General features: G+C 37.2%; 1 protein-coding gene across 1 annotated transcript in view; it reads left to right on the top strand.

Annotated features, from left to right (window-relative positions):
* The window catches only part of Nup107 (nuclear pore complex protein Nup107), a 446,410-nt gene that overhangs the window by 257,038 nt on the left and 164,358 nt on the right, over window positions 1–25,014 (top strand). Inside the window, exon 15 of the mRNA XM_090373566.1 lies at window positions 13,565–13,613. Within this exon, the coding sequence (XP_090229692.1) occupies window positions 13,565–13,613 (49 nt within the window). The remainder of the gene's footprint in view (window positions 1–13,564; window positions 13,614–25,014) is intronic.

The following is a 25,014-nucleotide window of genomic DNA, read 5'->3' on the forward strand; positions in this document are numbered from 1 at the left end:
ACCCAGACAGCACTGTTTCAGGGCTATTTGGCCCTTCTTCAGTGAGTGGGTAGGTACCCAAGTGATGCAATGATGGCAAAAACAGTTATGAAGTATAACTCCACAATATGAGAGATGCCTGATGGTGTATGATGTATTTAGACTAAGGCGCATTTAGGGCTAAAGCCTCAAGCTGCGAACAAATTTAGACTATGTATATAAAGTGCTTAGCATCATAATACACAGCCATTTCTGAATAAACAGAAAATTTTTAAGGTGGCATCGTTTTAGGTTATATCTCATATTGTGAATACCTTCACAACGAGTTGCCATGATATTGCACTACTTCGAATAAGTAACGCTTCACCTAAGGAGAAGACTAATGTTACTTATTCTCAGATAGGTACCACCACCCAGACAGCACTGTTTCAGGGCTATTTGGCCCTTCTTCAGTGAGTGGGTAGGTACCCAAGTGATGCAATGATGGCAAAAACAGTTATGAAGTATAACTCCACAATATGAGAGATGCCTGATGGTGTATGATGTATTTAGACTAAGGCGCATTTAGGGCTAAAGCCTCAAGCTGCGAACAAATTTAGACTATGTATATAAAGTGCTTAGCATCATAATACACAGCCATTTCTGAATAAACAGAAAATTTTTAAGGTGGCATCGTTTTAGGTTATGATGCCACCTTAAAAATTTTCTGTTTATTCAGAAATGGCTGTGTATTATGATGCTAAGCACTTTATATACATAATCACATTGTATTAATGTGGTTTTTTAATTAGACATAACTACTGTCGAGGGTAAAGGGAAAGGCTTTTGCTTTCGTAAGGGTGACTACAGACTTCTCACTCAGACAGTTTTTAAATTGTGTCCGGTGGGACCAACAGCAAATTCTAAATGTGAAGTATTCAGGAAAGTAATCAAAGAAGCTACTAGAATTTTCATTCCAAAAAAAAAAAATACTGTTCAAGTATTTGGATACCAGATGAACTTTTGAGACACATGATAGAGAAGTAAAGTCCAAGGAATGCATATCAATTGTCAGGTGAATACAAAAGCCTATGGTAGATAAAAATTTGTCTGTAATCAAGTCACAAAGGAGGTTAGGCAAACTAAGGCAGATTATTAGAATTTTCTGGCAAAGGAAGCAAAGAAAACCAGAAAAGACTTCTATGTTTATATTAACAGCGGAAGGAAGTGGGTTGAATCACATTTGGCCATTTCATATCTATTCATGACCCTGCTCAGGTTGCAGACAAATTGAATAATTATTTTGCATCTACATTCACAGATGAGGAATTCTTTAGGGAAGGTATGGATGGCCTCCATAGCTGAGTGGTCAGGAGCTGGAGTGCAGTAGCACATGCTCTTTGAGTAGACTGGGGTTCAAACCCCTGACTGCTAAATATGGTTGATCTGCCAACTTGCATTGGACCAGATGGCAGATTATGGTCTATATCCCTCAACATGAATCATTGAGGAGGCTTCCATCCTGCAGTGGATCAATAATGGCTGCAGTTTACTTTTTTTTCTTTTTTTTTTTTTTTAAATATGCCAGAAGTTTATCAAACTCTAATTACAAGCTAAATGACTTTGTGATAACCGAAAGGAAAGTGGAGGAAAAATTTTTGAGGATGGACATAAAAAAGATACCTGGGGTAGATGGAATTTATCCAAATTATATTAAGGGAGGTAACCAAACCCATAGCCATAATTATGAGAGCATCCTTAGATTCAGGGGAAGTCCCTATGGACTGGAGAAGTGCTCAAATATATCTCCAATTCATAAAGGGAGATCAAAAGGTGGCATTAGTAATTGCAGACCTGTTAGCTTAATGTCTGTTCCAGAAAAAAATATTGGAATCACTGGTTAAAGAAGTAATGCAGGACCATTTGGGCAGGCATGCAATTATACTGTAATCGCAGCATGGATATTTGTCAAGGGCAGTCTTGTCTAACCAATCTCATAGGTTACTGTGATACAGTGATCAAGGAACCAGATGCAAAAAATAATTTTTACATCACACTTTTATTTCAGGAAGGCTTTTGATACTGTTGCGTATAAAAGACTGCTGTACAAACTGGAGAAATGTGGCATTAAGGATAAGTTACTGCTACGGATAAAGGGATGGTTAATTGGAAGAAGATTGGGAGTAGTTATTAGTGGGCACTGCTTTTTTGTGAACTAATGTTATTTGTGGAGTTCCCCGGGGTTCATTACTGGGTCAATTGTTGCTTTCAATATTTATCAGTGATATTGATGAAGGTATGTCAGGCTTAATGTCTAAGTTTGCAGATGATACAAAGGTGGATAGGACGATTAACAACAGTCATCATGGTGAGCTTCTGCAACAAGTTCTAGGAAAATTGGTTGATGGACTGAGAAATGGCAGTTGAAGTTTAACATCAACACATGCAAGGTACTGCATTTGGGTAACATTAACACCAAAGTAAGTTATCAATCGTGTGGTACTACACTTAGAGTAGTGGAGAATGAAAAAAGACCTGGAGTAATTGTGCAGTCAGATATGAAATTCCCTGCCAGGACAGCTCAAGGTGTACTCAATGATATATAGAAAATTTGCTAACAGTGATAAGGAGGTGATTATTCCTTTGTATAAAGCCATGGTATGTATAAGGTGCATGTTGAGTACTGTATACCTGTCTGGAGGCCTCACTTTATCAAGGTTGTATGTCTGCAGAATGTGTGCAGGGAAAGACAACCAGATTGGTGAAGGGAACAAAAGGGTACTCTTACTTAGAAGGCTTCAGTTATGCAAATTTCAGCGTTTGAGACCAGGCGCCTGAGAGATCTGATTGAGGTGTTTAAATCCTTGAATGGGTCGAATAAGCTGAATGTGAATGTTATTCTTCCACTTTCTGAGACTACACACAGCAGGCAGCATAAATTCAATTTGAGAAAGGATGGTTGCAGGATAAATGTGCTGAAGTTTGTCTTCATCCAGCAGTTGGTTATTTGTTGGAACAGGCTGTTGTGGGAATGGATGGATTGAATAAATTCAATCAAGAACTAGACAAATTCTTGGAGGGTATGAATGGGTGAACTTTTTTTTTCCCTGATGCTATAAGGTTGTTTTTTTGCATTATTTGCTATTACTACTACTATTAGATTCAAAAATAAGGATGGAGGGAAAATGTAATATGGCTTACTTAGGGAACCAGTAAATAGGAGAAATACAAAGGCTGTTCAATAAAGAATGATTATAATTTTTCGTGAACAACCTCACAACTGTGCCGCTTGCTGTTTCTAGCTGAGTTACAAAATTTAAGACCATCCCAAACTGCATCACACAGCAACTGCATAGTTGACTGGTGCATGCAGTGGGACCTTGGCAGTCAGTCAAGTATATGCCTATTCAGTTTCACCCATCTGGGCCACTCTCATTCGCAATAAATCACTTCCATTCCCTTTTATCACAATTACTATTGCATGCTATCACACTCATTCAGCACCCAGAACATTCATATAATTCTTCTGCTCTCATCCATTCATTCACTCAGACTCTTATTCATTTCTTGTATTCTATTCTTTAGTACTGCATTGAACTCCCCAGGTACCTAAGCTTATTAATATTTTCCAGTTGAGGTGCATCTCTGGCTGCATGTACTTCTCCCTCCCCGTTTTAGTGTTATCAGGTTAGTGTGGCCACCCTCTGTCCCCCCCACCCAGGCCCTCACAAAGCAAGGGTAAACTGGGGGTGAGTCATCAATTCGGTAGTTGTCAAATACTGGTATGTAGTCAGGGTGCTGGGTACAGCTACCCTGACAGATTAAATGTCATCATCTGAGCATGGTCGAAAACATGGGTACTTTAGCTATTGATTGTTGCTTGACTTGGGGGAGGCTGTGGGGCCTGTATTTGTACGTTCCATCTTATGTCGAATACTCTTTGAGCAAAGTTTAAGAAGGCTTTGTATGTGTTTTCTACTTAATGAATTGGTGTTCTTGTTCCTTTGGTAGGATGCCAATTCCTGCTACCATTCCCCTTTTGCAGGGGAATGGTATGTGCTTTGTATAAACAAAACTGTGTTCTTTGTATGTCATATATTGTGCATTCCGTAAAGAATGTGTGCCCGGTCCTCACTGTCACCACAGTTACAGTTTGAGTCATCAGTCAGCCCCAAGGAGGTAAGTTTTGCCTTTAGGGAGCTGTGGCCTGTCAAAATATAAGTTGCAAACATTCCAGGGGCATACCACTTAGGCAACTTTTGGACTGACTATTGTCATCTGTGGCAGAAACCTTTTGGTGACAGCACCTCTGGTTTCCTGCTCCCAGTTGTTTTACCATAACTCGTGAAGTTTTGTGGCAACTTTTTTCCTCTCAGCCTTGATGTTATTGTCTGTGTCTCGAGCTATCCCCAGAAATTCTGTGGGTATGCCCTTCCTGAGTCTATAGTATAAGCCTCTTTTGGCAATTTCCAAGTATAGTGGGAGAGCTCCATCCAGCACCTGCAGTGCCATTGTGCTCACAGTGCAACATACCCTGGTGATTGTGAGAAGTATTATTCTTTGAATTGTTTCTAATTTGTTCCTCTTCCTAACTATGGCTGTGTGGGTAAATCATGCACTGGCTCCATAGGCGATTACAGGTAAGAATGCTACTTGTTAGATGATTGCCAGGGTCCTTCTTTTGATTCCCAGTCTGCTCTACTGACCCTGGCATTCATGCCTGCATAATTTCTCACTTTTTTTTTTTTAGCCATGTATGCTACATGGGGATAGAAAGTTAATTTTGAATCAAAAACAACCCCAGGTATTTTCTTGTACCATTTTGATTATTGTAGCTATAATTTTAATTTGTGGAGGTCTCCTAATGTCTAGTTTCCTTTCAAAAGTATAATGATTTTATTTTGTCAGGTGATAGCCTGAGCATGTGCATTTATGCCCACTTCTGCAGTTGCATGGAGCCTGCATTGGATATTTAATCTATTACTACTCACGTGTTGCCTTTTTATTAGGCAAATTGAATCATCTGCAATGGCAAATCTATCCACTGGGCCCATATCCCAGGCCAAAATTCATCCAAGACAATTGTCCAGAAGAAAAAGCCAGGGTTGAACCCTGCTGGCAATTTTTAGTCACAGGGCATGTCAACTCTTGGAACCTTGTATGAACCGAGACACTTCTGTCTGTGAGGTAGTTCGTAATTACCTGATAGTGGGTTTATAGAAAATTTGTGTGGTGGAGCCTCCTAAGGACACTTGCTATCAGAGTGAATCAAATGCCCCAAAAAAGTCAATTGAAATAGCCAACATGTATTATTCCTCTGTATTCTGCACTGTTGTGAGTAGGTGGTGCATGGCATCCTCTGTAGAGCTACCATTCTTAAAGCCATGTTGATTGAATGATTTCCTGCTTCACTGTAGTAAGTTGATATTCTGTTATAGATTAGTCTTTCATATATTTTCCCCATTGCTGGGAGGAGGGCTATAGGCCTGTATGATTTTGGTTCTGTAGGTGGTTTCTCAGGGTTCTTTAGAATCAACCTGAGTGCTGTTATTTTCCATATTTTAGGGAATTTACTTTCTATTAAGCAATGATTTTACAAATTTATTAGATTGTCTGGTTCTATTTCTGCAAAATTCTTAATTTCTACTTCTAAGGCTAGATTTAAACAAACTTGAGGTATTCCAAATGCGATGCCTCCGGCAGATTTTGGGCATCTCACTTCGTGACCACATCACTAATGATACCATCCGCACCAGATGCCAACAGCAACCAACCATTGCCGACCAAATCCAGAAGCGAAGGCTTAGATGGTTTGGCCACGTATGTAGAATGGGCGCAAACAGAATACCATCCACACTCCTTTGGAGACAACGACCCACCCAATGGAGCATCCAAAGGACCGCGCCTAGGAAAATGTGGGCCAAGCAAGTGGGAAATGACTTGAAGAGCCGACGTCTCAACCTTAACCAGGCCAGGACTGACGCCATGGATCGTAAAGTATGGAAGAACATCACAGAGCAAGTCCGAAACCCTGCGGCACCTACAGCAGCATACTGGTTGCGTGGCCAACCGCCTCTCCCAGCTGCCAGCTAAGGACCAAGAAGAAGAAGAGGAGGTTGTATCCAGGGCATTTATTGTTCTTAGTTTTAATTAGGGTGCTTGTAGTTATATTATATTGGCATTTTTGTATTCTGTATTTTCATTAATTATGACATTCTTGAGTAGGGAAATAATCCCCAGCCTCAGTCTGGATGGTTATCTAATATATTATTAATAGACTCTGCCTGATATAAGGTTGGGGGCACTGTCCGGTCTTGTTGTTGCTTCCACTACTTCTCTTGGCACCTTGTTGGTGACTATTCTCTATACGACTCCCCATGTGTCGACATTTCCAGAAGTCCCCATCAAGTGCTGCCAGGATTTTTCTTTCCTTCTCTCTTATGAGGGCAGTATATTGGTTCCTGAGAGCCCTATAGGTATCTCTGAGGGCATCAACCTCATTTTGGGGCCAGGATATTCAGGCCCTCTGAAAGAGTCTCCTTGCCTGGTGGACCCTTCTCCTGAGTGTAGTAAGTTTAGGGCACCATTAGGAGACTACCTGCTTCCTAGGTTTTTTCTTTGGAATAGACCAGTTTGTTGTTTTGATTAGTAATTCAGTCATATTCATTGCATGTTTGTCCAGGCTTTGGTTGTTATTTGATCTAGACTGCTCATTTTCCTGCTGCTATGACCAGTGAATTGTCTGCCAATTTGTTTTCTTTATGTTATACCTCTTTATATCTATCAGTGACTGTTGAACTGTCTGTTGAGAGTGAAAGTTATAGCTCTGTGATCTGATGTTGTCAAAGGCTGGCTGGACACACCAGTTTGAAATTTTATGTGCTATAGAATTTCTGACAAGAGTGACATCTTATGTTACTTTCCCACATTGTACTGACTTGGTGCAAAATGGCCTAAGTTGCCAATGCACCATTAAACACCAAACATATCCCACATAGTACTGCTAAAAGTATACAGGCTATGAGGTTGGTTTACCACCTGAGACGAGGAGGTAGCAATATATATTCTGTCAGTATTTGGCCATTGTGGGTGCCTGCTTTGTCTTCTGCATGGCTATGCCATAGGGATGACCTGCAGTTGACTTCAGCACAAACTATTATATTGGCTTTTGGTAATAGTGATATAACTGTTTGAAGATATTGAAAGCTGGGATTAATGTCTTCACCATATTTATATAATTTTACTCTATTTTTAGGATGATTTTATCAACAGCTGTGCGTACTCTCTGAGCATTCAATTGAATGAACTTTATAGCCCCATCACTTCCATGTTCTCAGTCTGAGCAATAATTGGTTTTAGTTGGATGAGTGTTATCATTTTTTTGATAATAGGGGCATTTGACATCTCTGATACTATGTAAGTAGTCAGACAGCTTGGCTGATTTGCACGTTGCACATTTTGGCTGCTGGTTCTTATTACTACAGTTTTTGAAGGCATGGCCAGTGACTGCGCAGTGGCCACGGACAGATATTTTCTGACTTCAGTCTCTGGCAGTGTGGCCATTCTTGTGGCAATTAAAGAATTTTTGGACAGGTAAATGCTCCCTGAATATATTGCTGGTCCAGCCAGCATAGATTCTCTGTTGTCCTTTTAATGAATTCCATATTCTGGGTGACATTTTCCCTGTGACATTCAATTTCTCATTTTTTCTGCATTTCGTCCCTCTTTTCAGTTGAAATTCATCTATGGTCATGATCTCTCCAAAATTCTTATAATAAAAATCTGTCATGAGTTCTCTCTTGAGGGGTTGTCTCTGTTATATCACATTATAAAATTGTGATTTCTCCCCTTAGGTTTCTCAGGCTCCAGGCCTAGTTTATTCACGTCTGGATAAAACTCTATCTTATGCAAATCTTCTTTGTTTGTCTCCTCTATTAAATTGTTTCTTAATTTTCTTATATTGTTAACCCTTACCTCTTTTATGTGAGGTTTGAGCTTAGTGAGGACTGTTTTACAGTCTCACTGCTTTTTAAGGAAGAGTCACTTTTCGCTTTTAAGATTATGATATTATTCTGTTTATTTGCATTTCCTTGCTTGGTTTTGTTCACTTGCTTCGATTATGTAGTCTCATTTTTACCACTAGCCTTTGCTGCCTGAACATAGGTTAGTGTTTTTGTTTTGTAATTATTCTTTTCTTCAAGTAATTACCTCTAATTTTGACTTTAATACTTGATTTTCAGTGTTGATTTCTATCAATCTTTGTTCTAGAATTGCCCAGCAATTCACAATCTGGAGCCTAACAGTAGAAGTTATCCTATTTGTTTACTTATGCATGAATTCTTCCAGTTATAGTTTGACTTCTTTTGCCTGTTTAACAGGGTCCGTTATAGTAGTTAAATTGTCCAATTTTTCTGCTCTGTTCTTTGTGGTTCTCTTTCCATGTTTTCTACATTTTTGGCAACATTGTTCTTCCCTTTTTATGCTAAGGGGCGTGGAGGACAGCTGTTTAGCTCTTCATTATTGTCTTTGTTGAGGTTTCTCTCCCTTAGTATTCTAACATCAAACCCTGGGAGATTTTCCATGTCATTATCAATGTTAGTGTCATTAGTTGATTTTTTGGACTTTTTTTTTTTTTTTTTTTTTTTTTGTTTGTTTGTTTTTTTTCTACACTTTCATTTTGATATCATGATTGTAGATGTAATAGTAACAGTAGTAATAGTAATTGTGGCATGCAATGCAAGAAAGCAAGCGTATGAGCTTATGTAGCATCAGCCAAAAAATAAAAAATAAATAAATAAAATAAAATAATAAAATTCACACAACCATTCCCTCTAAATGTTTGTCCAGTTCCTCCTTAAATTTATTTAACCTATCAACTTCCACAACGACAGATGGAAGTTTGTTCCAGCAATTAACTACCCGCTGGCTAAAGGCAAATTTCTGCACATCTATTCTACAGTTGTCTTTCCTCAATTTGAATTTATGCCCAGTTAGGTTTGTAATCTAAACATGTGGAAGAATCCCATCAGAATTCAGCGTGCTCAACCCATTCAAGGCCTTATACACCTCAATCAGATTACCTCGCAGGTGCCTAGTCTCCAGCTGCTGAAATTTGCAGAACTTAAGCCTCTCTTGGTAAGAGGATCCCTTCATTCCCCTCACCAATCGTGTTGCTCTTCTCTGTACACGCTCAAGCAAATCTACATCCTTCCTAAAATGAGGCCTCCAGACCTGTACGCAGTACTCAAGGCGTGGCCTGACCATCGCCTTATACAGAGGGACAATCACCTCCTTTTCCCTGCTAGCAAAATTCCTATATATCATTTACAAAACCCCATGACCTGCCCTAGCAGCCTGTCTGCATTGTTCAGAAAACTTCATATCTGACTGCACAATTACTTCCAAGTCTTTTTCATTTTCTACCACCCTAACCACACAGTTCGTACATTCCTCTGGGGTTACTTCTACCCATACGCAGTACTTTGCATTTGTCAATGTTAAACTTCAGTTGCCACTTCTCAGCCCATCTTCCCAAATTTTCTAGATCCTGTTGCAGTAGCACACTGCCATTATGGTTATTAACAACTCTGCCAACATTTGTATCACTGCAAACTTCGACACTAAGCCTGATATACCTTCATCAATATCATTGATAAATATACAAAACAACAGTGGACCCAACACCTAACCCTATGGGACTCCACTAATAACATTAGTCCACAAAGAGCAGTGCCCATTGATTACCACCCTCTGTCTTCTCCCACTCAACCATCCTTTTATCCATTGTAACAACTTACCCTTAATATTCTGAACAATAATGATATTATTTGTGGGTTTTAACCTATTTTCATCCAAGTTTTTAGCAGTTTTCATTTGGGGGGGGGTCAGAAATCGAGTCTATTTCATTGGCAAAGACAAAGAAATGAACCTCAAAATCGAAAAATAAATCTAATCTAAACCTAAAGATAGAGAGATGCCCACCAAAAACAACATAACTAGAGCTATTTTTAATACTAAAATACTCATTTTTTACGAACTTCTCTGAACAGTTTTAAAAACTTAGCTTGCTATAGTAATCTCACTATCGCTGGAATAGAACACGTTCAGAAATCTAAAAATAAGATAAAACAGTCAGTGAATTTACTTCTACCTAATTAATACTGATATCCAAAATCCATATTGAAAATGTTGAGAAATCTAAGGTTTGCAGTGATCACAATTGTAGTCCTTCCACCATATACCAATCAAGCAGATCACCCTCTTGTGCACGTCTATACTCAACCATGTCTACAGGACAGTCTAGTCTGTGTTCTGCAAATTTGATAATAGCAGATGAGACATGGTTTCATGATCTCAACTTAGAGAGTAAGCAACAAAGTTCCATTTGGAAATTTTCAAAATTGCCAACTCCAAAAAAAAAAAAAAAAAAAAAGACAAAAGTTGTGGCTTCTGTAGGAAGGGTATGGTCATTTCTTTTTTTGGTATTCAAGGAATGGTTTTCATCATCATGTGCTGTGTCATACGACTGTTATGGGACATTACAGTCGTATGACACACTTTGGGGTATCACTACATCTCAAATGACCACAATTATGTGCAGGTGGATGGATGCTGCATCACAACAGTATGACGCCTTACCTTGCTCATACTGTCATCTGCCCTACAGCCCTGACCTTGCACCCTACAATTTAAAAAAAATTTTTTTTTTTATTTTTTTTATTTCCAAAGTTGAAGAAGAAGCTTTAAAGAAAATATTTCCAGTTGCCTGAAGAAGTTGTAAAGACGTCAGAGGTAATTCTCGAACACATATCAAAAAATGGCTTCCACCACCTTTTTGAAGATGGCAGAAACTTTGGAGTAAGTACATTTCAACAAATGGGGACTACTTTGAAAAAGACCATGAAAATATGGATGGTTAATAATAGGTGTGTTGTGAAAAAAAAAAAAAAAAAATTGTGGTCATTCTTTATGAATAGCCCTTGAATTAAATGTAAGAAGATGTGTGAATTTAAGAATTACTGGAAAACAAAGAGAAAATTTAAATTCAGAATATCAGAACAGTGTAACAAAGGAAAGAAAGTGGATTGAAAAACTGAAAATTGCAAAATATCCATGTATATAAAGTAGGTTCAAAAATTTTGGTGGACGTGGGCAAAGAGAAGTGTTTTCACCTGCTGTTACTGCATACATGCCCTACTATCTGAATTTAACAGAGTGGATCTCTAGAATGTTATACAACTGTCAGACCTGCTGTGTGCAGCTGTCAGGGCAGAGATTGCACACAGTCATGTCAAAGGTAAATGATCATGTACCTATTGAGGGTACAAGTGGGGTTATATATGAGATCAAATGTTCAGGCCTTGTTGATGCTTTGTTGGAAAGAATCAGAATGCAGGTTTAAAGATCATTTGGGAGAACAGATTAGCACAGTAAAGACTGCAAACTGCAGGAAAGCTGCTGTGGCTGAACACTTCTGGGAGAAGATCCACCAAATTTTCTCCAGGCGATGTTATTATCGTTAATCACTGAGCCATTTCTAGTCTTCATGTATGTGTGGAGGATAATTCCCATGCTTGTATAGTAACATGTGCCGTGAGCTGTGATCCTGCTGATGTTATTTAAGGATGTAACAGTCAAGTTTCACTGTTGATAAAGGAGGTGATTGCCTTTGGAAGTTGTGGTATTGTTTTATTGCTTTTAATTTGTAATATTTCATATATTTTAATTCTTTCTATTATTTTATCGCTTTTAACTCTACGGTTGTCGTATTTTATTTTTACAACAATATGAGATATAACTTAAACGATCTTTGCAAAAATTTTCTAATTCAGAGTTTAGCTGTGTACTGATATGATGCATTTGCACTAACTTGTACATAGTCTGTCTTAATTTATGTTAATAAAGTTTGAGTCTTACACAGTTGGTATAATCCATTGCAGTTATTACGAATCCATCTTAGATAAGTACCCTTATCCACACTTCAACACATCTTTTTTAAATTGCAGGCATCACCCAATATGCAAATCTCCTATGCATTTAAAAATCACCTAGCAGGTGGCCTCCACTTGTGAAACAGTACCAATACAAATAATTATACTTAATCTAAGTGAACAACTATGCAGTTTCCTGAAGAAAAATTTCCATTTAAACACAAATGCATTTCAACCAAGACTATGCCTCTCAGCCCCACTGATAATCACAGATAGTTCTCACACTTCAGGATCTTTGTCAATCTACTGTCAACTTGTACTTTGTTTCTTCCATTATTACTGGTGACAAATATCAGTTAATAAAGTTAACATTAATTAAAATAGAATAAAAATATTCTGTTTTAATTTGTGTTAATAAAGCTTTAGTCATATATGGTTGGTGTATTCCATTGCAGTTATTATGAGTCAGAACTTTCCCAACCCCAGATGCCTATTTGAAGAATTATGTAGGGTAGATATTAAGCTCAAGCTTAATCAATCTTTGTAACCAGTAATAATGAAAAAAACAGAGTACAGGTCAGCAGAACAGATAAAGATAGCTGTGTCAGAGCTATAACTGAAGTCTTGTCTAGATGATCCTGCAGTGCTTCTTTAACCAGTGCTTCCATTAATTTTCCTGGAACAGAAGTTAAACTCACAGGTGTATAATTACTTGTGTCAGCCTTTGATCCTCCTTTGTGAATTGGGGTCACATTTGCACATCTCCAGTCTATGGGTACCTCCCCTGAGTCCAAAGAAGCCCTCATAATTATGGCTAATGGTTTGCTTATTTCCTTTGCTGCCTCCTTTAATATAACTGGATAGATCCCATCCACCCTGGGTGCCTTTTTTATGTTTATCCTCAACAATTTCTCCTCCACTTTCTTCTCAGTTATTACAAAATCATCTAGCTCACTGCCAGAGTTTATTTCACCTCTGGCATTCCCCTTCCTGAATAACTCCTCATGTGAATGTAGATGCAAAATACTCGTTTAGTTTGTTAGCCACCTGAGCAGAATCCTCAACTGTTGAACCATCAATATCCAGTGGACCAATCTGATTCATCCCTTTCCTTCTAGAGTTTACATAGGTAAAGAACTCTTTTCTGTTTTTCTTTGCATCCAATGCATCGTTATGGCTTATTGGTTCATACCACATCATGAAAACAGTGAATGGCATGCTTTTCTTTCCCTTCATCCATTCAGTGAGGTTCACTTAAAACGATATGCACCTTTTACAAGGTGACTGCCTTCTTTTTTGATTTTGAAATGAAAAGTGCCCATACACCTAACAAAAATATCCTGGTGAATTTACAGTCACAATTATGTCTTTTCTCTAGATGACAGATAACTAGCATTAGCTATTTATCAATGGCTGGTTGAGGCATGGATGTACCTAACATAAATTCTAATAATTGATGACATAAAATAACAAGCCATTTACATACAGTAGGCAGTGCTTATTTTCTAATGTGGTATTTTCTCCAAAATTGTAACACTAAAATTTTGTTCATATTCTGAATTAACATAAGAGAATTAATTTAAAATTTAGCTTAAATTTATGTTACCAGGACATCGTTAACTCATCATATATCAGTCAAACAAATTCTCTGTACTTACTGGTGTGTTATTTTCCAGATATTCTCTTGAAGAAATATTTCAAGAACTGCAAGCTAGCCAGTCAGAAGTAAGTTTCCAATGCATTTATTCTTTTTTTTTTTAATCTAATAAGTTTTTTTATTAAATTAAATTTTTTTATTAATTATGGCAGTACTTGGTGTTTAAATTAAACACTTTTATGCCATGTTTGGCACACGTTGCTGCATGCAACTAATTCTTGGTTGCAGATAGCAACTAACACTTCTCAAGTGTTAGTTGCTATCTGCAACCAAGCAATTAAAATAAACCAAATCAGAGAATACAACAGAACTATAAAATCAAAAATAAGAAAAACCCAAATTAAAAACCAAGAGCCAGTATTTGGCAATGGACGTGCAGCTGCTCTCTGTATTGAAACTAGGTGTTTTTAGCTTTATTTTATGCCACAGCCCATAAGTGAATTGCCAAGAGAACTAAAATAACTCAAAAGAAAAGCTTGGGGAACCATACTGACAGTTTCATAACAAATGCATCTGCCACTGAAAATTCCGAAACATTTGTATTGCTGTCTGCTTGTTACCAGCGAACTGGCAATGGATGTCCTGACTTAAACAATGAAAACAGATCGAACTGAAAAGATGTGCTTAAATATGGTTGACTGTGTAATCAAGAAACAACCCAAGCAAACTAAAAGATAAAAATTTGAATTTTACTATTTATTGGGACCCATCATCAATCCTAAATACAGGCATTTCCCACTTTACGAGCCCCCCTCCCAAGAATCAAGTATCAATAAAATCGAAAATATGAACATTAATTGCAAGAAATAAATGCTAAGTATTTGTAAATACAGCATTTCAAAGCATGTGCACGGCTATACAATACAGTACTACTTTGTGTACATTTTGTTTGTTCAGGCAAACGAAAGCGTCTCATCTGCTTGAACTCAGATAGCATAAAGCAGTTACCACACTGATGTTACATGATCCTATCATGAAGGTTATAAAGAAAAGAGGACTGTTTTGGAGGGGGGGGGATGACTCTCAAAGCATTTCTGCAGAAGGCGACGACTCCAACAACCAGCGCCAGGCCATTAATGAATGATGAACTATCAAATAGTGTGCATTCAGATGATGAAGATGACGAAGAATAAACATTCATTAACATTTGTATGACATAAATAATTTCTTTATTATTATAATTTTCTTGATTTTAAAAGCTATGTTTTCATTTATTTGGATGAATAAATCATTCTTTAAGCATAATCTGTTGTTTTGTTGACCTTATTTATTTAACGCTACTACAGTCAAATTTCATTGTTGAGATCACAGTCGCTGTTTTTAACATTACATCTATGGGAAATAAATTTACGCTTTACTAGTGTGCACTAGGAATGAATTAACTCAAAGTTGGAAACTACCTGTATAATGCACATATTCAAAATAAACTCCTACTATTTCTTAGTAAAAGGCAAGACAGAAATAAAATAATTAAAAATTATCATTTCATTTAAATATCAAAATATATAAACCTAAAATAAAGAAATAAACTTGAATGACCAAGAGCTTATGCTTTTTACGCTACTCACCTCTTAATCCATATGGTTCGAAGACAGAGAAATTAATCAGTGTTTCTCAACTGTTCTTTAATTATAGCCCCTATAAAGGGCTTTTTTAGGCAATTTTTTTTTCATAATCACCCCCATGAAATTTTAAACAAGAAAATACTTTATACTTACTCTTTTTATTCAATGGGATTTCTGAGTGTGATGCTTCTTAGCTAAAAGTTCAGTGTTCAGTATGAGGTTAATAAGTTTAATTCTAATGTCTCCTCCTTGGTGCATTATAGCCTTAGTTGCTAATGCGCCAATAAAACCCAAGAACCAACCAATCATCTAATGTCTCCTCTTGAACATATATCAATTCTATTTCTTTTCTTTGTTAATATTTTATTTACTCAACTAAAACCACTTTCAACCATATAAGACATTGGAGAACAGAAAAGTACTTTGGCCATTTCAGACCACATTGTTGGATAAAGAAGTTTAGTTGTTTTTGATCCCACAACTCAGCCATTCCACCTTTTTCGAATTTATATTAGCATTCTTTGTTACATTTTAATTCAATGAGTTCTTGAATTTCTTCACTAGCAGACCTGGAATCTCATCCAGTTGGATCTAACATCCATGGCTTCACTTCAAAAGAAAATAAATCTAAAAATATATTTTTAATTTCACCTTTTAAAGAACACAAATTATCCGAATAATTCTTAAGATCATTCACAGTGAGAGATTCATTGATTTCAGCTAACCATACCATGAAATTGTTTTTCATTAAATTGCTTTCAAATATTTCCAATTTTTCAATGAAGGCTTTTAATACGTGTTTGCACTCTGTCACTGTAATTAATTTCCCTTGAAGTTGAAGTGATACTTCATTAAGTTTTCAAAAAAGCCATATGGTATACAATGTGATCCAGGAAGAATGGTAAATCTTTTGGAGATTATAGTATCGATTATTCTGAGTAAAAAAGTTCATATAAACGTGTCCAATTCTCCATGGATACGGAAATACATCTGTTTGAATCTGGTGTGCACAAAGCCATTATGAGAAGTATTAAAGAACAATAAATGACTTGTTGTTTATATTTATTGATACAAAACAAATGATTGACAAGTTTTTTTACGGTTCATAATAAATGTTCGAAAATATCACTGCCAACCTCAATGCACTTTGTAACTCTTGTGATAATAGGTAATATGATGTGTTGTTCTTCTGAGGTCATCTTGGCATTCCTTTACGAGGGCAGCAGTATCCAAAATGCAAGCGAGCGATTTGTCTCTTGTATTCACCTTTTCTTTGTATATTGAGCTTTTCATCCATCCCCACAAACAAAAATCTAACAGAGTGAGGTCTGGGAACCTTAGTGGCCAACGAACAGGACTACTGGGGCTGATCCATCGTTCAGGAAAAGTTCGAGAAATTGATAAAGAACTGGACTAATATTTTTTTTTCAACCAGATGATGTTGGTGCACAATGCAATGTATTGCACGAACTTCGGGACATACTTCCTTTAGGTGGGATATAAAACCTTTGTCTTCCAACCATGGAGATAGCAAGCACCATCAGTGGCATGGGATACCACATTTTCCAATAGTACTTGTTTTTCATCAAACCATGTTTTTACAGCAACAAAAATGGATGCTGTAGTACAGTCAGTTTCTATAGATTTTACAAACATCTCTTCTTGCAATTTACAATCATGATTGAAATAATGACCATTTGCCAATAGACCGGCCTTATTGTCAGTAACGGCTATTCATCAATCTGAATAGACAATTCTGTTGTTAATTTGTCAGTTAGCTGCTTTACAATGTTAACTGACATCTCATCGATTCATCTTCACATTGAATCGTTGCCCAATGGCAATGCTATTAAAATACTGGAAGGATTTTGATGAAATTACACTGTTGTTGAAATTACAGTCTCACTGTTGAAATTACAGTCTCAAATGTGGGTCGTATAACAGTATCAGCAAATGTATGAGCACTACCAGTTTTTGCAATGATTTCTACAATTTTATAAGATGCAATCATTCCATTGTTTGTGTTCTTAAATAAGGAAGTAACAGTGTTATCTTGCTCGAAATTCTGTTTTAAATGTTTAAAGTATTCAATGTTTACCAACTTTGTCAAGATGTTTCCTTTTTAAATGATCTAAAATTCTTGATGGTTTCAAATCCTCATTTGAAAAAGAATTATTACACATAAGACACATAGGATGTCTTGAGTCGAATTGGCTTTTAGTAAAACCATAAGCTAGATATTCATCCACATTCTGTTGACACTTTCTTTTTGGCACTTGCCATGATTGATGATGGGTTGAATAACTACAAAGAATTAAATAACAAAATATAAAATATTTTTATTTAATTCTCATAGCCCATGTCACTCACAAAAGCACTGCAGATCAAAAATAAACAACTTCCACAAGGAAACAATAAATCAATACTAATTGTCGCTTGAAAAGTAGAAACAATAGACTGAAACATTTCCTCATCCCATCCATGCCTTATATATTGACCAATGAAACAAAAGAATAAATAAATAAACCATGCCATGCCCGCCACACTGCCACCAAGGTCGTAGCTGTCGGAAAGGTGCCAATGCCAAGGATTGTGGAGACATTACCTCTGATAGCTTAGGCATTTAATGCCTATGAAAAGCAAAGGTGGTTGAATTAAATCACACCCACTGTCTTCCTTTTGCCAGATTTCTGACTCACTCCTAATATAACATATCTATATTTTAAAAATCATTTGTCTCAGGGAAAAAGAAAACCCAATGAGAGAAATTAAATGTTAAGGAATAAGATGTCATCTTGTAGGGTTGAACTTTGGAGTGCCACAAACCATTGTTAATATTCATGATTTTTTCACTCCCTAAAAACCAATTTTTGCCTCTGTTGAGAATCCCTGATTTAAAGTAAAAGTTAAATTAAAAATGCCCCAAGGAAAGAGGAGTGTACTTTTTTTACTTAGGTTGTCATATATCATTAAAACTGTAATGTGGACCGAGTAACCAAGAGTCTTAATGGGAGACTTTCGTAAAACGTCGTCAGTTGGTTATTTCAAGAAAAGAAAGTTGTGCGTTTTTTGTAGATGAAACTTAACTTCCAGGATGCACAGCTAAAGTGTTTGTTGGAAATTGTATGTGCGTTTAGATGCCATATTGGCAAAAGGGTAGCTGGTAATTTTGTATTGAGAATCGCATTTTGCAAGTTCTAATGGAACCATTCAATAGCCAAAGCTTCATATAACAATATTTTATGTTTGGAAATAAATTTCATTACAGTTATTGCTGAATCTGTTTGGAGGTTATGGTTATGTGGCTGTGCATGTTGGCTAAGTTCTGTTGCAGAATAATTGGATTGAGGGCTATTTCTATGATAATAGGCTCTATTTGCAGTTCTGGTTGATCCCAATTTTGCAGTTGTGCTGCCTATATAGCATGCATTGCAGTCGTGTTGACTTTTGATAAGATATATTATGTTGTTTATATCCCAAATATTATATGTGCATGGTTTTTATACATTGTTAAATAATGTATCTAGTCTGTTGTATGAAGAAATAATAAAAACTGTCAGTACCAGAAAATGTCACAAAGCCATCCTTTCTATAAAATGTCACAAAGTCCTTTCTGTAAATAATTTGCATTAAACTGGATGTTGTTTAATTTCCCTATTTTATGAATTTTGAATGTATGTGTTTTGTTATTTAAACTTTAATTGTAATTTATTAATTTCATTACTGTCTTGCTTTTTATTATGAGATAGAGTGGTATTTCTTAAACTATTTCATAGTTTATAACAGCAAAATTCATATATGGTGTAAAAGTATTTAATTTATATTCTGATTCAATAATGGCTCTTTTTCTTAGAACAGTTTTCTATATACATGTATGGAACATTAACATGTGTAAAGAAATTTTCAAGATAAACCATGATTGTGGCTGCCAACCCTCCAGATTTACAACAGAAACCACCTTCTGACGCCTTCTCTGACAGAAACCACTTTTTGACACCTTCTCGAGCTCACAATCCTAACAGTGTTTTTCAGGGCATCTTCAGTTGCTGTTGGTTTGCTGGCAGAAGATGTGGTATGTGGTGGAACATGCCGGGTCTCTTCCAGAAGTGGACCTCCTGGGCTCACATACTGCTACTGCGTCAATGGCATTAGTGAGGTCTCTTAGCTTGCAATTAAACTGTTTACTTCAAAACCTACACAGTTGAAGTGTAATTTTTATATTACTTATACTGACTTGGATGTTTAATATTATACTTGATGGCTGTCTGAATTGGCTTTATATCCATGATGCTGTTTTAAAAAAAAATCTCTCTGCTGAGCTCCCTAGTTGAACCCTTGCAGTTATTTAGTACAGTTAATAAGTTGAGAATTGTTACTGAGTTGTAGAATGGATCCTGATTGCCAGTTCTAACAATTGTTGAACAAACATGTATGCTGTCCAAATTTGTGTACTTTATGAATAGAATTTGACCTAACTAACATTTCATTGGTGGTGGAAATAAAATATTTGTGACAGAAATTCTGATGAGATAAGAGATCATTGTCTTTAGAACTACAAAGTTTGTTGCTATACCTATCAATTTGGTGTAAGTAGTGTATATATTTCGTAATTGACAATGATTACCAGAACATTCTGATAGAAACATGGTTAATTGAGTCATTGGACTAATGTGTTTTTAGTTATTACTCCTGTAAAGGGCAAGATTGTGGATAATTGGGATTAGGTCAATAATTAGATTGGCCTTGAGGTATTGGCAGTGTTTGATTTTTGGTTGGACCCACTGATAGTACTTGTTAATTATATAAATTCTTGAATGGGCTGTGATGCTTGTTATTTCGTATAGAATTAAACACTGTTGGTGTTTAATTGTAATCTGGGTGATGTTGGAAAAATACTGGATATGGTAATTGATGTTAAAGCTGAAATTATATATGCTTGGTATAGAGGTAACTCATTGTTGATGATATACAAAAGTACTGATTTTATGTTAGTCTATATTCTCTGACTCAGTCCTTTAAGATGGCTGGTAACTCATTTAGGATTTCGGTTTTTTTTTTTTTTTTTTGGTAGTTGGCACATCGGCTTCTGTGGCTATAATGCACCTCCCAAGGTTTTTGCAGTACTTTAATCCAAACCCGAGGCGGGATTCGAACCCGCGACCTTTGGGTTGCCAGGCAGGCACTTTACCCACCCGGCTAGCCCGGTCGGCAAGAATTTCGGTATCTTATAGCATTACTTGATGAATGACACAGTTGTATTACATTTAATTGCGAATATTGTATTAGACTTCATTGTAGATATTGAGGTGTGGTTAACTCTGGGTTAATTCTATACATAAAAATTGTGTATATTCCAGCCTTTTATCTTTTATTTAGAGTTGATCTGTGAAAGTTAATGCAAGAAGAAGCTTATTAATCCCCCCCCCCCAATGTGTGCTGGATAAGGAGATTGAATTTATTTAAGTAAAATTCTGTAATGTAGTTTATTTTGTGTAAGGTATTTATTAATTGTTTTGCTGTCTGGTTTACGGCTAGTTTTGTCTTTCAAATATCCCAGTTGGGATTTAGTAATATTTTGCATTGTCCTGATGACAGCTATACTTTTCATATTATTTTTCAGTATCCATAAGTGCTGGATACATAGATTTCTTATTATAATGTTTGTGGATAGTCTACTAGCTGTCTTCTATTCTCATTATTACTAGTTGTTCTTCCTTTTTTTTCTGCAAGATACCTTTTTCTATCATCTCCCATATTTTCTAATACTTTCCCATCCTCCCTGCCTTTCCTTACTTCTTCCACTATTATCCCATTTCTTTTCATAATTTATCTTGGAGTTTCCAGGTAATCCCTCAGAAGTAGTAGTAGTAGTAGTAGTAGTAGTGGCACTTGATGCAAGAAAGCAAGTGTAGGAGCTTATGCAGCATCAGCCAAAAAAAAAAAAAAAAAAATCACACCATACCCTCCAAATGCCTGTCCAGTTCCTCCTTAAATTTATTTAACCTATCAACTTCCACAACGACAGATGGAAGTTTGTTCAAGCAATTAACCACCCGCTGGCTAAAGGCAAATTTCCGCACATCTATTCTACATCTATCCTTTCTTAATTTGAACTTATGTCCCCGTAGGTTCGTATTCTGAACAAGCGGGAGGATCCCATCAGAATTCAGCGTGCTCAACCCATTCAAGGCCTTATAGACCTCAATCAGATCACCGCGCAGGTGCCTAGTCTCCAGCCACTGCAATTTGCAGAACTTAAGCCTCTCTTGGTAAGAGGATCCCTTCATTCCCCTCACCAATCGTGTTGGTCTTCTCTGTACACGCTCAAGCAAATCTACATCCTTCCTAAAATGAGGCCTCCAGACCTGTACGCAGTACTCAAGGCGTGGCCTGACCATCGCCTTATACAGAGGGACAATCACCTCCTTTTCCCTGCTAGCAAAATTCCTATATATCATTTACAAAACCCCATGACCTGCCCTAGCAGCCTGTCTGCATTGCTCAGAAAACTTCATATCTGCCTGCACAATTACTCCCAGGTCTTTTTAATTTTCTACAACCTTAAGTGTAGTACCACACAGTTGGTACGTTTCTCTGGGGTTACTTCTACCCATATGCATTACTTTGCATTTGTCAAGGTTAAACTTCAGTTGCCACTTCTTAGCCCATCTGCCCAAATTATCTAGATCCTGTTGCAGTAGCACACTGCCATGACTGTCATTAACAACCCTGCCAACCTTCGTGTCATCTGCAAACTTCGACATTAAGCCCGATATACCTTCATCAATATCATTGATAAATATACAAAACAACAGTGGACCCAACACCGAACCCTGTGGGACTCCACTAATAACATTAGTCCACGAAGAGCAGCACCCATTGATTACCACCCTCTGTCTTCTCCCACTTAACCATCCTTTTATCCATTGTAGCAACTTACCCTTAATACCATTCTGCTCCAATTTGTACAGTAGTCTTCCATGCGCAACAGTGTCAAAAGCTTTCCTGAAATCCAAGTATATGATATCAAAATTATTTTTTGCATCCAGTTCCTTTGTGACCACATCATAATAACCAATCAAATTTGTCAAACAAGACTTTCCCTTAACAAACCCATGCTGTGTCTGAATTATTGCTGCAGTCTTGTCTAGATGATCCTGCAATGCATCTTTAACCAGTGACTCCATTCTTTTACCCAGAACAGAAGTTAAACTAACTGGTCTGTAATTACTTGTGTCACCCTTCGAACCTCCTTTGTGAATTGGGGATACATTTGCACATCTCCAGTCCGTGGGGACCTCCCCTGAGTCCAAGGATGCTCTCATAATTATGGCTAAGGGTTTGCTTAGTTGCTTTGCCGCCTCCTTTAATATAACTGGATAGATCCCATCCACCCCAGGTGCCTTTCTTATGTTTAACTTCAACAATTTCTCCTCCACTTTGCTCTCAGTTATTACAAAATCATTAAGCACACTGCTACAATTTGATAACCTACTTCCATTTTCAAACTGTAATAATTCCTCACGTGTGAATGTAGATGCAAAATACTCATTCAGTTTGTTTGCTATCTGAGCAGGATCATCAACAGTCGAACCATCGATGTCAAGTGGACCAATCAGATTCAACCCCCTTCCTTTTAGAATTTATATAAGTAAAGAAATCCTTGCTGTTTTTCTTAGCATCTTTTGCCAAAGATTTCTCGTAATCTGCCTTTGCCTGCCGAACCTCCTTTGTGACCTGATTACAGACTAGCTTATATCTGCTACAGGCTTCTGCGTCGCCTGATAATTTATATGCATCCCATGCATTTTTCTTCTCTGTCACGAGTCTCATTAGTTCATTTGATAACCATTTAGGCCTAAACCTTGAACAATATTTCTTCCTTCATCGGTATGAAAAGTCTAGTAGCTTCCACGATTAATTCCTTGAATGCTTCCCACTTAGAATTTACTGTTTGTAACATCGTCAGTTGATCCCACTGTACAGAATTTAAAAACTGTCTGAGACCACTGTACTCCCCTTTACGGAAGCAAAAACCCTTTCCTTTACCCCTGACGGTAGTTACCTCTTTGAGTAAATCCCACTTCAGCACATTGTGATCACTTCCACCTAGTGGTTCCTTTATCTGCAAATTCTTAATACACGAATGATCACTGCTGATAACCAGATCAAGAAGTCCCAGTATGAGACTTAATTTGGGGTCCCAGGCATGCCTCCACGTGGCTTGGGTTGGGAGTCAGAGGGCTGGGGACCAGGTTTCCTCTGCGCCCCCCCCATGGCTGTGAAGATGCCGGCACTCAACATTCAACAGAACAACACACCCACATTGTCACACTTTCTGGCTTTGGCTCATGCCTTACAGATGCAACTGCGGCATATGGGGGAACCCTGGAGACTGCTAAAAAATACAAATTATACTTGAATATTACTTATACCATGTTACCTGCATGTAGAAGATTGGCCTTCAGCTCATATTATGCAGTGCTCCACATTAGTAAATGCACCTCAATGACTCAAACAGCCAACCTTCAGTCATTTTGGTAATTCTATTTAACCATTAGTCAATAGAATCTCTCTCTCTCTCCAATCAAATAGATAGTATTGAATGCTGCAAAAGAATGTGTTCTGTTTCCCATAATTCAAGGACATCTCATTCCTTTAGATATAAAATTTCAAAAGAGAAAGAGTGGGATGTCTTTGCATTTCAGTCAACATTTTTTTCTTCCTCTGTAACAGAATCTGGGGAAATATCAAATTCTTACTTATCCACTGTCTATTCTGGCATGATTTGATAACATATTTCTGATCTGAACTGTAAAGGTGGGTTGTCCATCTTATCTGCATGGAGGCATCCCTTCAAAACAGGCAATCTTTGTTCTAGTTTTGTAAGACCATACTGATCTTATAGGTGGGTTGCAAAAAGAAATAATGGATGCAAATATTCATCTGGTTGCTTGTCTGTTGGGAGTGGGCTTTCATTGGTTTGATTTCTGTGTTGTGTGTAATACATCTCAGAGAAACTTTGGAGTCATCTGTTAAGATCCTGATTGACTAGCATTGAGATGGGGAGTGCTTCAGTTCTAGCAGAAATCATTGTTGCTTCTGTTTGCTGATTGTCTGATGTTTTCTATCTGTGTTATATTATTTGTGTATTGTGCTGTAGTTTAGTATAGCCTACCTGGGCTGTATTAAATAGCCCTGTGGGAAGCCATTACTCTTCATTCTCTCCCCTCCCCCAACATATTACCTCAGTGGATTTTCCCCTGTGTGTTCTCCAATTCTGAAGATCAGTTTATCATAATTTTTCCAAATACAGTGGATTCCGGTTATTTGGGCCACCGGTTAATCGGGGCAGCCGTTTATTTGGGGCAAATCTTAAAAAACAGAAACCAATCGAGAAAATAGCCAGGGTTTACTTCGCTTAATTGGGACAAAATGCCGTTTAATCGGGGCAGGAGACCACAGCACTGGAGATTACCCTACGATTGTCTCCGACCGTACCACGTAGTTCGGTCGGATTTCTGGAGGTCACAACCATAAAACAATAAAAACAATTAGCAGTCACCTGTTTATTGGGCTTTTGTGTTAGTGAAATCTGTCATAAACTGATAGTAAACTCGATCTTATTGAATTTGCGATAACACCGACAGCTGGAATTCTGTGGGTTATTATGGTAAAATGTGTTTACACTTCCATGAAATCTTCAATCATATAAAAAAATAATTTTCATAATCTTCTCTTCATTCCTATTTTTAAAGCTTCGTAATTTGTTACTCCGTTCTCACTTGAGCATATCCTGTTACTTGCAATTTGTGTGTGCGGTGTTCTTTGTTATTGATTGCTTATCTTTTTACTGTTTTAAATTTTAACCCCCACCCACAAATGTCAGTGAACAGAAATGTCA

The sequence above is a fragment of the Mastigoproctus giganteus genome, chromosome 5 (genome assembly GCF_048544385.1).
Source record: "Mastigoproctus giganteus isolate SK-2022 chromosome 5, ASM4854438v1, whole genome shotgun sequence".
NCBI lineage: Eukaryota > Metazoa > Arthropoda > Arachnida > Uropygi > Thelyphonidae > Mastigoproctus > Mastigoproctus giganteus.